General features: G+C 39.9%; 1 protein-coding gene across 1 annotated transcript in view; it reads left to right on the top strand.

Annotated features, from left to right (window-relative positions):
- The window catches only part of kif3a (kinesin family member 3A), a 47,666-nt gene that overhangs the window by 19,980 nt on the left and 14,384 nt on the right, over positions 1 to 13,302 (top strand). Inside the window, exons 10-14 of the mRNA XM_062045853.1 lie at positions 3,267 to 3,423; positions 6,568 to 6,748; positions 6,855 to 6,965; positions 12,104 to 12,229; positions 12,385 to 12,438. Coding sequence (XP_061901837.1) covers positions 3,267 to 3,423; positions 6,568 to 6,748; positions 6,855 to 6,965; positions 12,104 to 12,229; positions 12,385 to 12,438 — 629 coding nt within the window. The remainder of the gene's footprint in view (positions 1 to 3,266; positions 3,424 to 6,567; positions 6,749 to 6,854; positions 6,966 to 12,103; positions 12,230 to 12,384; positions 12,439 to 13,302) is intronic.

Here is a 13,302-nt window from a genome sequence, read left to right as displayed (position 1 = left end):
TTGTGGCGTTGCTGGAGTAGGTAGTCAAAGTAGGCTGCAGGTGCTCAACACAGAATTGATGAATACCGTATTTTTCGGACTATAAGTCGCAGTTTTTTTCATAGTTTTGCCGTGGGTGCGACTTCTACTCCGGACCGACTTATGTGTGAAATTATTAACACGTTACCGTAAAATATCAAATAATATTATTTAGCTCATTCACGTAAGAGACTAGACGTATAAGATTTCATGGGATTTAGCGATTAGGAGTGACAGATTGTTTGGTAAACGTATAGCATGTTCTATTTGTTATAGTTATTTGAATGACTCTTACCATAATATGTTACGTTAACATACCAGGCACGTTCTCAGTTGGGTATTTATGCCTCATATAACGTACACTTATTCAGCCTGTTGTTCACTATTCTTTATTTATTTTAAATTGCCTTTCAAATGTCTACTCTTGGTGGTGGGTTTTATCAAATAAATTTCCCCCAAAAATACGACTTATACTCCAGTGCGACTTATATATGTTTTTTTCCTTTCTTTCTTTCTTTTTTTTTTTTTTCAAGAAAAAAATAAAAAAATAAATAAAAATTTAAAAAAATATATATATGTTTTTTTCCTTCTTTATTATGCATTTTCGGCCGGTGCGACTTATACTCCGAAAAATACGGTAATCATAATGATAGATATCAATGATAGAACACAGCAAGTGATTGGGCACATAGACGTGCTAGAGTGGCGTGAGTGTATGTAACGGTTCTTTGCCAAAAAAATTTAATATGCACTCCACAATTGTTTCATCTTGGCAGTGGTCTGCGATGTTATTTCACGCTTGTTTTGATGGGGGAAGATTTTGACAGATCTCATTTACTTGTTTTGTAAGGTACATTTCTTAAAATACTTCAAGCTTTATTGTTTTACTCCTCTTGCAGCATTCACTTTCATCATGTTTCATGATTTGTAAGTGTCGTCGTCTTTTCATCGTCACCTGTCTTCTGCTTCTCTCTTGTGATAGAAACTGCTCTGTTGCTTGCCTGGTGTTCAGCCTAATACTTTCTGTTTATTTTGTGTCTCTTTTTCCTCCTGGTGCCAATGCGTCTTTACTACATCTTTTCCCTGAAGGAGAAAGAGGTTGGTGTAAGAATACCTGTGGTCCTACTGTCTTGTAAGAAAGGTTTTGCTATTTGCTCAAAGCATTAAGATATGACGTGTTAATCGTTTACCAGGGAAGTCAAATTTGTTGTTTAGCCATTGTGAACTTTCCTTTTGGTAAAAGTATGATTTTATTCACTGTCTGTGTCCATCTTCATGACCATTGTACCAATAATGCAATGATATAATGGCTGTATTTTACCTTTCATTGCAATTAAAAAACACAATATTTATTTATTTATTTGCAGAGAGACATAATTTTGTATGACATTATTGTTTCTTTTGTTAATATCAGAGTCCGTTCTGCAAAAATGTAATCCCTAGAAGCACACAGTTTATGGACAGGGACCCACAGTTAAAATATACATCATCATATAATATATATATATATATATATATATCCTATTATTCAAATTTGATTAAATTGCATCTTGAAGATGTGCGATATTCTCATCATTAGGGGTGTAACGGTACACAACATTTTCGGTTCGGTACGTACCCCGGTTTAGAGGTCACGGTTCGGTTCATTTTCGGTACAGTAAAAAAAAAAAAAAATAGATACATTTTTTGGTTATTTATTTACCAAATGTGTAAACAATAGTTTTATCCTTTTAACATTGGGAACACTATAATAATTCTGCCCACGTTAATCAACATTAAACTGCCTCAAGTTGTTGCTCAGATTAAATAAAATGACAAAACTTTTCTTCTACATATAAAAAGTGCAACATTAAACAGTTTCAAGTCAATTCATCATGATTAATTTATTACAGCATTTGGGAAGCCTGTAGTTGATTTTTATTATGTAAATGTTATATTTTTATCAACATGTGATAGCAGGGACCCTGCCATTCAAAACTAGGCTGCTCCATTACTAATGATTAATGTAACTATAGCTGAAAAAATAGTACAATAGCAATAGAAGAGACTACACACACACACACCGCAAAATGAGCTAACGTTACGCTAAAAGCTAATTAGCCTTTACCTCAAGCCAGGACTGCGAGCGAGCTGAGCTGCAGTTTAAGTTTCTAGAAGGTCAACGGGCTCATAGTGATGTTACTAGTAGTTGACTGGGAGGTGTTTATTATCATTTGGGGAGAGTACGCTGCCTTATGCTCACCTGCTAAAGTTTAGCAGGTGAGCAGATAGGTGTTTAGCCTAAACACCTATCTGCTCACCTGCTAAAGTTTAGCAGGTGAGCAGATAAGTGTTTAGCCTAAACACCTATCTGCTCGGCGCTGAAGCGCTGACTACATGCGCTCTGAATACGCACTGCTGATTGGCTGTTACCGCTTTGTGTGTAACCAATCAGATGGTTGTGTGGGTGGGACAATGCTGGGTGCTGAGACAGAGGCAGAAGAAGCAAAGCAGCTTGTTAAGACTTTAGCTTAGAAACTCGTTCGGTACACCTCCAAACCGAACCGAAACCCCCGTACCGAAACGGTCCAATACAAATACACGTACCGTTACACCCCTACTCATCATACATACAGAGGTCAAGACCAAAATTATTCGACTAATGTGGATTCCTCAACCATTAGGGGTGTGCTAAATATACTAAGCATAACATCGCAATAAATTTAGCTTAAAACGCTTTTCAAAAATGCTTAAAGAATGTGATTCTTTTATAAAGATATCAATCTCATTCCAGATCATCGGGCCTCTACAGGCTATACTAAAGCTTGTACACTTTAGATGACCATTTTTCCCTCTTAAAAAAGGTTTACTTCTACTGTTAAGAGAAGTAGTGGTCACTGGAATGAACTGGCAGAGTCTAGAATTTAATCCATGTACTATGTTATACATAATACAAGCACTGTGGAATCTGTTGAACTCAGTAAGCTTCAGAAGATTGTACCCATAAAAAAGAGGATTTGAGGGAGCATTAAAGTTTGCCCTTGTTATAACACATATGACTTTCTTCTGAAGAATCTCCAGTTTTTTAAGATAACTGGGTTACGTGTTACACCATACGACATTGCAGTAGTTTATATGTGCTTCAGATAGAGTCCGATACAGAATTAGGAGAGCGTTAGGAGGAAGAAAGTGAGTAATGAATTGTATTCTCCCAGACCCTCTAATACTACCCATCGTCAAACTAACCTCCACTGGTATCTTGTCTTAAGGAAAGAAGAAGCTTTCCCCTGAAAAGATGGTGGAAATGCAGGCCAAGATTGACGAGGAGCGAAAGGCTTTGGAGGCAAAGCTGGACATGGAGGAGGAGGAGAGGAACAAGGCGAAGGCAGAGTTGGAGAAAAGGGAGAAAGATCTTCTCAAAGCTCAGTGAGTCTATCAGGAAAAACTGTATTCTAAAGTTAATTTATATTGAATGTGCTCTTGCAGCAATCATGGGGCTTGTCTTAAAACAGGTCAAACCTTTCAAATTGACCAACAATGGCGTCCTCTTGCATTGTAGAGAAGAGACACGTTTCTGAAACTGTTTTCCAGTAACGGGTGATCAAATTAATTACTATTTCAAACGTTATGTAACACCGTCTAATCCAGACCTGGGCATTCTGCGGCCCGCGGGCCGCATCCGGCCCTTTGTGCGTCCCTGTCCGGCCCGCGTGAGGCCAATTATAAATTACAAAATAAATTTAAAAAAGTATCTATGTCGAGTGTGCAATACAACGGTGATGCTTTTGTTTTGAAAATCGTTATTTGTATTACTTCCGTGTGGACGTATGCGTGTGCGTGATTGTGAGTGAATGTGAACAGCTGCAATCACAAATTACAAAATAAAGTTGAAAAAACATCTATGTCGTGCGCGCAATACAACTGTGCTGCTTTTATTTTGAAAAGTGTTATTTATGAGCGTATGTCCGTGTGTAACCTGCGAGTGAAGGTGCACATGCAGCGACAAGTGATGCACGGTTTACACCCGAGAAAAGTTGATGACGAATGGCATGTTTTCAACAAGACATGGACTGCCAAGCAACGTTCCCTCTAAGGTGCGCGCCTGCGCAATTGCGCACTGCTCAAGCGTCCTCTGCGCACAGCAAATATATGACGCGCACCAAATCAAATTCCATCTGAATTCTAAACAAAATAAACATATTTATTCTATGTAATTTTGCAATGCAACTTTGAGTGACAGTGACAACAAGCGGCCCTAACGGTGTTCGTCAACACCGTTCAATTGAACACCGTTCAATTATTGTAACGTCTATCGAGATGCTTCGAGGACAGGAATTATATCGATCACTTTATTGAGCAAAACTGTTTATATTCGTACATAACCACACCAAAAACATGAGTAAAACAATTCTATCTCTAAAAACTAGTCATTGTCTGCCGTACAAACCAGGCCAACACCAACTTGTCATCTGTCACCAACACGCATAGCACTAAACCACTGGTGCGTTTATGGCCACACAAAAAGTTGGACAACTCAAACACCACACAAAGTTACACTATGACTCCTCAGTCATACGTGTGCTTATTTTACTGTCATTTATTATTAATGTTAATTTATTTATATTAGTCATGGAATGCTGTTACACACACTATGTTGAAGTATTACTATTATTATTAATTATTATTATTATTATTATTTATCTTACGGTATACATCAAAAATAATATTGAGCAAAATTTAATTGAAATATTGTCGATGTGGCCCTCCAGCAGTGCTCGGGTTGCTCATGCGGCCCCCGGTAAAAATTAATTGCCCACCCCTGGTCTAATCTGACGTGTTATTGTTGTGTCCCGACAGAAGGCCACAATCGGAAGCTCTTTTAAAAATACATATACAAACCCCGTTTCCATATGAGTTGGGAAATTGTGTTAGATGTAAATATAAACGGAATACAATGATTTGCAAATCATTTTCCACAAATATTCAGTTGAATATGCTACAAAGACAACATATTTGATGTACGAACTGATAAACTTTTTTTTTGTTGCAAATAATCATTAACTTTGGAATTTGATGCCAGCAACACGTGACAAAGAAGTTGGGAAAGGTGGCAATAAATACTGATAAAGTTGAGGAATGCTCATCAAACACTTATTTGGAACATCCCACAGGTGAACAGGCAAATTGGGAACAGGTGGGTGCCATGATTGGGTATAAAAGTAGATTCCATGAAATGCTCAGTCATTCACAAACAAGGATGGGGCGAGGGTCACCACTTTGTCAACAAATGCGTGAGCAAATTGTTGAACAGTTTAAGAAAAACCTTTCTCAACCAGCTATTGCAAGGAATTTAGGGATTTCACCATCTACGCTCCGTAATATCATCAAAGGGTTCAGAGAATCTGGAAAAATCACTGCACGTAAGCAGCTAAGCCCGTGACCTTCGATCCCTCAGGCTGTACTGCATCAACAAGCGACATCAGTGTGTAAAGGATATCACCACGTGGGCTCAGGAACCCTTCAGAAACCCACTGTCAGTAACTACAGTTGGTCGCTACATCTGTAAGTGCAAGTTAAAACTCTCTTATGCAAGGCGAAAACCGTTTATCAACAACACCCAGAATATATATGTATATATATTCTGATCTTAATGCATCCATAGCAGTGCTTACTTACCTACTTGCACACCTCTGCGTCTTCGCCACACCTCTACAACACTTCCTCACTTTCCACCAATAACATTCACGCGAGGTGCCTTTACGGACTCAAGACAAAACAGGTGGTTACATTATTTACTGATATTGTAAGCTGTACAGGGGCACACAAATACCTTTCATTGATAAAACTAATTAGTGAATTGAAGTAAAGTGAATTATATTTATATAGTGCTCTACATAGTGAAACCCATTATTTACATCTGTAAACCACATCGTGGGTGGCACTCTGAGCAGGTGGGTAAAGTGTCTTGCTCAAGGACACAACGCCAGTGACTAGGATGGCAGAAGCGGGTATCGAACCTGGAACCCTCAAGTTGCTGGCACCGCCGTTCTACCAACCAAGCAACATTCATAAAGGAACAATTACGTTACTAATTAAATAATGTTTGGGGGAAAGTAACTGCTATGACAACATTTTCATTTCATTTTCCTTTACTTAACCAGGTAAAAACTCATTGAGATTAAAATCTATTTTACAAGAGTGACTTGGCCAAGAAGGCAGCAAAACAGGTTTCATAATACCTATATCAACAACAAAAACAACAGCATTCGCTATAATTAAAATATACAAATTACTTACAATATTAACATAAAAAACATGCAATAGGTTAAACAATAATTGTTTCGGTTAAAACAATTTAAAAGCAAGTACATCCCTGGTACTGGACGAAGTGGCTGGGGAGAGGGAAGTCTGGGCTTCTTTGCTTAGGCTGCTGCCCCCACTACCCGATAAGCAGAAGATTGATGGATAGGATACATTGTAGACGTCTACAAGCATCCAGTTAGATTGAAAAATGTTGCTTTAAAATGTGATTAATCAAGTTTCACACTCCTTACTGTCATCCACCCATAGGCAAGAGCATCATCTTCTGCGTGAGAAGTTGTCAGCCTTGGAGAAGAAGGTGATCGTAGGGGGCGTAGACCTCCTGGCGAAGGCTGAGGAGCAGGAGAAGCTTTTGGAAGAGTCCAACAGTGAGTTGGAAGAACGCCGCCGTAGGGCCGAGCGGCTTCGCAAGGAGCTAGAGGAGAAAGAGGTGAACATACGGCGCTGGTATTCATTTGTTTCTTGAGGACCTAATCTTCAATATTAAAACGATGTATTGCGTATTATAAAATAATATTTGATGTGTCTGAAAATAGCAAGAGCGGCTGGACATTGAGGAGAAGTACACAAGCCTTCAGGAGGAGGCCCAAGGAAAGACTAAGAAACTAAAGAAAGTGTGGACCATGCTCATGGCTGCCAAATCTGAAGTGAGTAATTACCTACTTATATACGCAGATGTAAGTAACACTTACGTAGAAGTAACATTTTGCGTTACACGTACGCGGAAGTAACAAATAAGCAGAGGTAACAAGTACGCAGACGTGACACTTGCGTACGCAGACTTACCACTTGCGTACGCAGACGTAAGAAGTACGCAGACGTAACAAGTACGCAGACGTAACAAGTACGCAGACGTAACAAGTACGCAGACGTAACACTTGCATACGCAGACGTAACACTTGCATACGCAGACGTAACAAGTACGCAGACGTAACACTTGCATACGCAGACGTAACACGTACGCAGACGTAACACTTGCAGACGTAACAAGTACGCAGACATAACACTTGGGTACGCAGACGTAACACGTACGCAGACGTAACACTTGCATACGCAGACGTAACACGTACGCAGACGTAACACTTGCAGACGTAACAAGTACGCAGACGTAACACTTGCATACGCAGACGTAACACGTACGCAGACGTAACACTTGCAGACGTAACAAGTACGCAGACATAACACTTGGGTACGCAGACATAACAAGTACGCAGACGTAAGAAGTACGCATACGTAACAAGTATGCAGACGTAACACTTGCGTACGCAGACGTAACACATGCGCAGATGTAACACTTGGGTACGCAGACGTAACAAGTACGCAGACGTAACACTTGCGTACGCAGACGTAACACTTGCGTACGCAGACGTAACAAGCACGCAGACGTAACACGTACGCAGACGTAACACTTGCATACGCAGACGTAACAAGTACGCAGACGTAAAAAGTACGCAGACGTGACACTTGCGTACGCAGACTTAACACTTGCGTACGCAGACGTAACAAGTACGCAGACGTAACACGTACGCAGACGTAACAAGTATGCAGACGTAACACGTACGCAGACGTAACACTTGCATACGCAGACGTAACAAGTACGCGGACGTAACAAGTATGCAGACGTAACACGTATGCAGACGTAACACTTGCAGACGTAACAAGTACGCAGACGTAACACTTGGGTACGCAGACATAACAAGTACGCAGACGTAAGAAGTACGCAGACGTAACAAGTATGCAGACGTAACACTTGGGTACGCAGACGTAACACGTACGCAGATGTAACACTTGGGTACGCAGACGTAACACTTGCGTACGCAGACGTAACACTTGCTTACGCAGACGTAACACTTGCGTACGCAGACGTAACACTTGCGTACGCAGACGTAACAAGTACGCAGACGTAACAAGTACGCAGACGTAACACTTGCAGACGTAACAAGTACGCAGACGTAACACGTATGCAGACGTAACACTTGCATACGCAGACGTAACACGTACGCAGACGTAACACTTGCATACGCAGACATAACACTTGGGTACGCAGACGTAACAAGTACGCAGACATAACACTTGGGTACGCAGACGTAACACTTGGGTACGCAGACATAACACTTGGGTACGCAGACGTAACAAGTACGCAGACGTAACACTTGCATACGCAGACATAACACTTGGGTACGCAGACGTAACAAGTACGCAGACGTAACACTTGCGTACGCAGACATAACACTTGGGTACGCAGACGTAACAAGTACGCAGACGTAACACTTGCGTACGCAGACATAACACTTGGGTACGCAGACGTAACAAGTACGCAGACGTAACACTTGCGTACGCAGACATAACACTTGGGTACGCAGACGTAACAAGTACGCAGACGTAACACTTGGGTACGCAGACGTAACACTTGGGTACGCAGACGTAACACTTGGGTACGCAGACATAACACTTGGGTACGCAGACGTAACACTTGGGTACGCAGACGTAACATTTGGCTACGGAGAAGTAACACTAACGTACGGAGATGTAACACTTATGTACACAGAAGTAAAATAACACGTACGCAGAAGTACGTATAGAGAAGTAAGTAACACTTACGTTTGCATAGGGATGGGTACCGTTCACATTTCAACCGATAATGATACCAATTCCTGGTACCTGGGAATTGTTGTACTTTTGTGTGTGTTCATGTGTTATTTAACATTAATTTCTTTCCTAATATTTTTTTTATTTAACATTTAACAATAAGCTGAAAATATTGTTTTCCGATTGTTGTATCTTTATTTTTTTATTTTTACACGTCGTAGTATCATTTGTAGTACTTATAATATTGACTTTGCATGCATGTTTGCAATTCCAAGATGTTAAATCACAGCACATAATAAAACGTGTTCAAACTCTCTTAGGAAGAAGAAGGGTCTCAGTGACAGGCGTAGTAGTTCTATGTCGGCCGTGCATACAGTCTCTCACAGTGTTATTCCTACACCAGCTAACATTCCCAGACTAACCCCGCCCCCTTGACTCTTCCTGACCGCTTTGTTTAGATGAAAGGAAAAAACACTCCCAAGAGAGAGTCCACAAAATATCTTCATGGAGCCCTGTTTCTATTAACACCACCATGTTTGATTCTGTGTATTTGAAACAAACTTTGTTCCTTCATTTTGTTTGTTTGCTATCTGACGTCCGTGTGTTGCTGGAAGTGGTGGTCTACTTGCTCTTCGCCGGCGACGCTGCCGTATTCACCCTCTTCTTCCCCCTCTTCTTCCGCCTATGCTTCTGTCTCTGCGCCGTTGTCTTCCCGTAGCCGCTTGTATTTATTTACATCATTGGACGGCTCAGCCGGTGGGGTTGCTTCAGTTGCTGAAGAGACTGTCGTGTGGTTTTGAAGGACAGTGGCAGCTTCGTTGTCGCTCCTGAATGAGAAGCTAACAATTCCCAGACAATTCCCAGACAATCGGCGCGAGAGTAGTTCTTGTCCAAAAGTCGCCATAGTGGTCTGTCCAACACAAACGTATTGCAGTCGTGCTACACAGACTAAAATAATACACTTAAAAAAACACTTCAAAAAATACTTCAATGGCATGAGAAAGGGCAGCAGCACGAGTCTGGGTAGCCAGCAGAGCAGCGCAACTGAAAGTGCGCAAGTGCAATAAAGGTTTCAAAATATGGTACCTTTTGATTTTACGTGAATCAATACCCGGTAGTACCGATGGAATTCGGTCGGTGCCTCTAAAACTACCCAATCTGGTCCCGTCCCTGTGTACGTAGAAGTAATACGTACATAGATGTAACACAACACTTGCATACGAAGAAGTAACACTTGCATACGCAGAAGTAAGTAACATTTGTGTACACAGAAGTAACTTATGTGTACACAGAAGTAACTTATGTACGCAGAAGTAACTTGTGTACGCAGAAGTAACACTTATGTACGCAGATGTAAGTAACACTTATGTACGCAGATGTAAGTAACACTTATGTACGCAGATGTAAGTAACACTTATGTACGCAGAAATAACACGTACGCAGAATTAACACTAACGCAGAAGTCAGTAACACTTATGTACACAGAAATGACACTTGCGTACGCAGAAATAATACGTACGCAGAAGTAACCCTTATGTACACAGAAATAACACTTATGTACACAGAAATAACACTTATGTACACAGACGTAAGTATGACTTATGTACGCAGAAATAACACTTATGTACACAGATGTAACACTTATGTGTGTAGAAATAACACTTATGTACACAGATCTAAGTAACACTTATGTAAATAACACTTATGTACACAGATGTAAGTAATACTTATGTATGCAGAAATAACACTTATGCTTATGTACACAGATGTAAGTAACACTTATGTACGCAGAAATAACACTTATGTACACAGATGTAAATAACACATTTGTAAGCAGAAATAACACCTATGTACACAGATGTAAGTAACACTTATGTACGCAGAAATAACACTTATGTACAAAGATGTGAGTAACACTTATGTCCGCAGAAATAACACTTATGTACACAGATGTGAGTAACACTTATGTCCGCAGAAATAACACTTATGTACACAGATGTGAGTAACACTTATGTACGCAGAAATAACACTTATGTACACAGATGTAAGTAACACTTATGTCCGCAGAAATAACACTTATGTACAAAGATGTGAGTAACACTTATGTACGCAGAAATAACACTTATGTACACAAATGTAAGTAACACTTATGTACGCAGAAATAAGACGTATGTACACAGATGTAAGTAACACTTATGTACGCAGAAATAAGACGTATGTACACAGATGTAAGTAACACTTATGTACGCAGAAATAACACTCATGTACGCAGATGTAAGTAACACTTATGTGTGCGGAAATAAGACTTACGTACGCAGAAATAACACGTACGCAAAAGCAACACTTACGAACGCAGAAGTCAGTGACACTCTTTGTCAATTTCTTCAAACACATCTACCGAATGAGCGGGATCCTTTGTCATAGTTGAGCACCTGTCTTGTAGGTGGGCGCAAAGTATGTCATCTTTTGTGGATCACATTGTCACAATTTATGATAAATAATATTTCCACACACTATCTAGAATTTGCATCACAATTTGACGGTTTCTTTCCCCTGTGGCCCATACCACATATCTCCATAACGCTCTGGGGTGATCAGTAGGGATGTATACAGAGTACCGGTTCCTAATGATAATGATATTGGTACTTTTTTTTTAATCCAGCTGACCGTCGTAATTATAACGCGCGGTGTCACGTTCATTTAAGTGACGTTGCAAAGCCTAAAAAAAGACATGGCTAATTATGATTTGATATAGAGTACCATGTAACGGTTTGTGCTTTGCCTACATGCATAATATTTCCAGCTGTGTGTAATTGTAATGAATAGAAACACAGTGATGGATCTTTGTGGTCTTTACAAAATGATGACATAACTGCATTGCACCTTGCACTGCAAACATATTTGACTTAGCCTTTGTTAACATTTTGTGACAATTAAACTTTGTAACAAAAATGCATTTTTGTAACATCTTTATTTACACCAATTACATACAGTATAGTACCGATAAATACTGATATCAATAAGGGTATCATACAACCCGAGTGATCTATAGTGTTTGAGTTATGCCGTTAAACAAACAAATGCAAGTCGAGTCATAACTTTCTGAATTGGTGGAGCTAATGGTTATTGGTATAAAGTGTAGGGTGAAAAATTATACTTTTATGTGCCTCGTGCTTTATAGATCTGTATTTCCTAGTTGGCAGATCTGCAACAAGAACATCACAGAGAGATCGAGGGCCTCCTGGAGAACATCCGCCAACTCAGCCGAGAGCTGCGACTCCAAATGCTGATCATAGACAACTTTATTCCTCAGGATTACCAGGTCCTTAACACGTGTCTTATTGTTTGTTCTTGTACTTTATAACACATCTTTAGGGCAAACAAATTACAAGTACATTTGGAGAGTTAAATGTCAAATTAATGAAGTGAAGATAATGTGCCTCACTCACTTTTACATTTTTTGTTTTTTCCTTGTAGGAAATGATTGAGAATTTTGTGCACTGGAATGAAGGCATTGGAGAATGGCAGCTGGTGAGCTGTTGTTTTGATCAGTTTTAATATGAAGCATACATTTACCTGGTACTTTTATTGACACTATATATTATTTAACCATATATTGTGGTTACAAGAACAGTTCTCATTATGATTCAGGGCTGTTCTACACCACCATAAACCATACACACAATAATAAACATTAGACTGATACCTTAATGTCAATCAAAAGTCTTTATAAAGGCAGGTTACGGTTATTGCTTTGTATATCATTGAATGGTTTGTTTATCATTTAAAGGCCTACTGAAATGAAATGTTCTTATTTAAACGGGGATAGCAGATCCATTCTATGTGTCATACTTGATCATTTCGCGATATTGCCATATTTTTGCTGAAAGGATTTAGTAGAGAACATCGACGATAAAGTTCGCAACTTTTGGTCGCTGATAAAAAAGCCTTGCCTGTACCGGAAGTAGCGTGACGTCGCAGGTTGAAAGGCTCCTCACATTTCCCCATTGTTTACACCAGCAGCGAGAGCGATTCGGACCGAGAAAGCGACGATTACCCCATTAATTTGAGCGAGGATGAAAGATTCGTGGATGAGGAACGTGAGAGTGAAGGACTAGAGTGCAGTGCAGGACGTATCTTTTTTCGCTCTGACCGTAACTTAGGTACAAGGGCTCATTGGATTCTACACTTTCTCCTTTTTCTATTGTGGATCACGGATTTGTATTTTAAACCACCTCGGATACTATATCCTCTTGAAAATGAGAGTCGAGAACGCGAAATGGACATCCACAGTGACTTTTATCTCCACGACAATACATCGGCGAAGCACTTTAGCTACGGAGCTAACGTGATAGCATCGTGCTTAAATGCAGATAGAAACAAAATAAATAAGCC

This window comes from Entelurus aequoreus, linkage group LG04 (genome assembly GCF_033978785.1).
Source record: "Entelurus aequoreus isolate RoL-2023_Sb linkage group LG04, RoL_Eaeq_v1.1, whole genome shotgun sequence".
Lineage (NCBI taxonomy): Eukaryota > Metazoa > Chordata > Actinopteri > Syngnathiformes > Syngnathidae > Entelurus > Entelurus aequoreus.
Note: the sequence above shows the minus strand (reverse complement) of the source record. Positions and strands in the feature narration are given on the sequence as shown.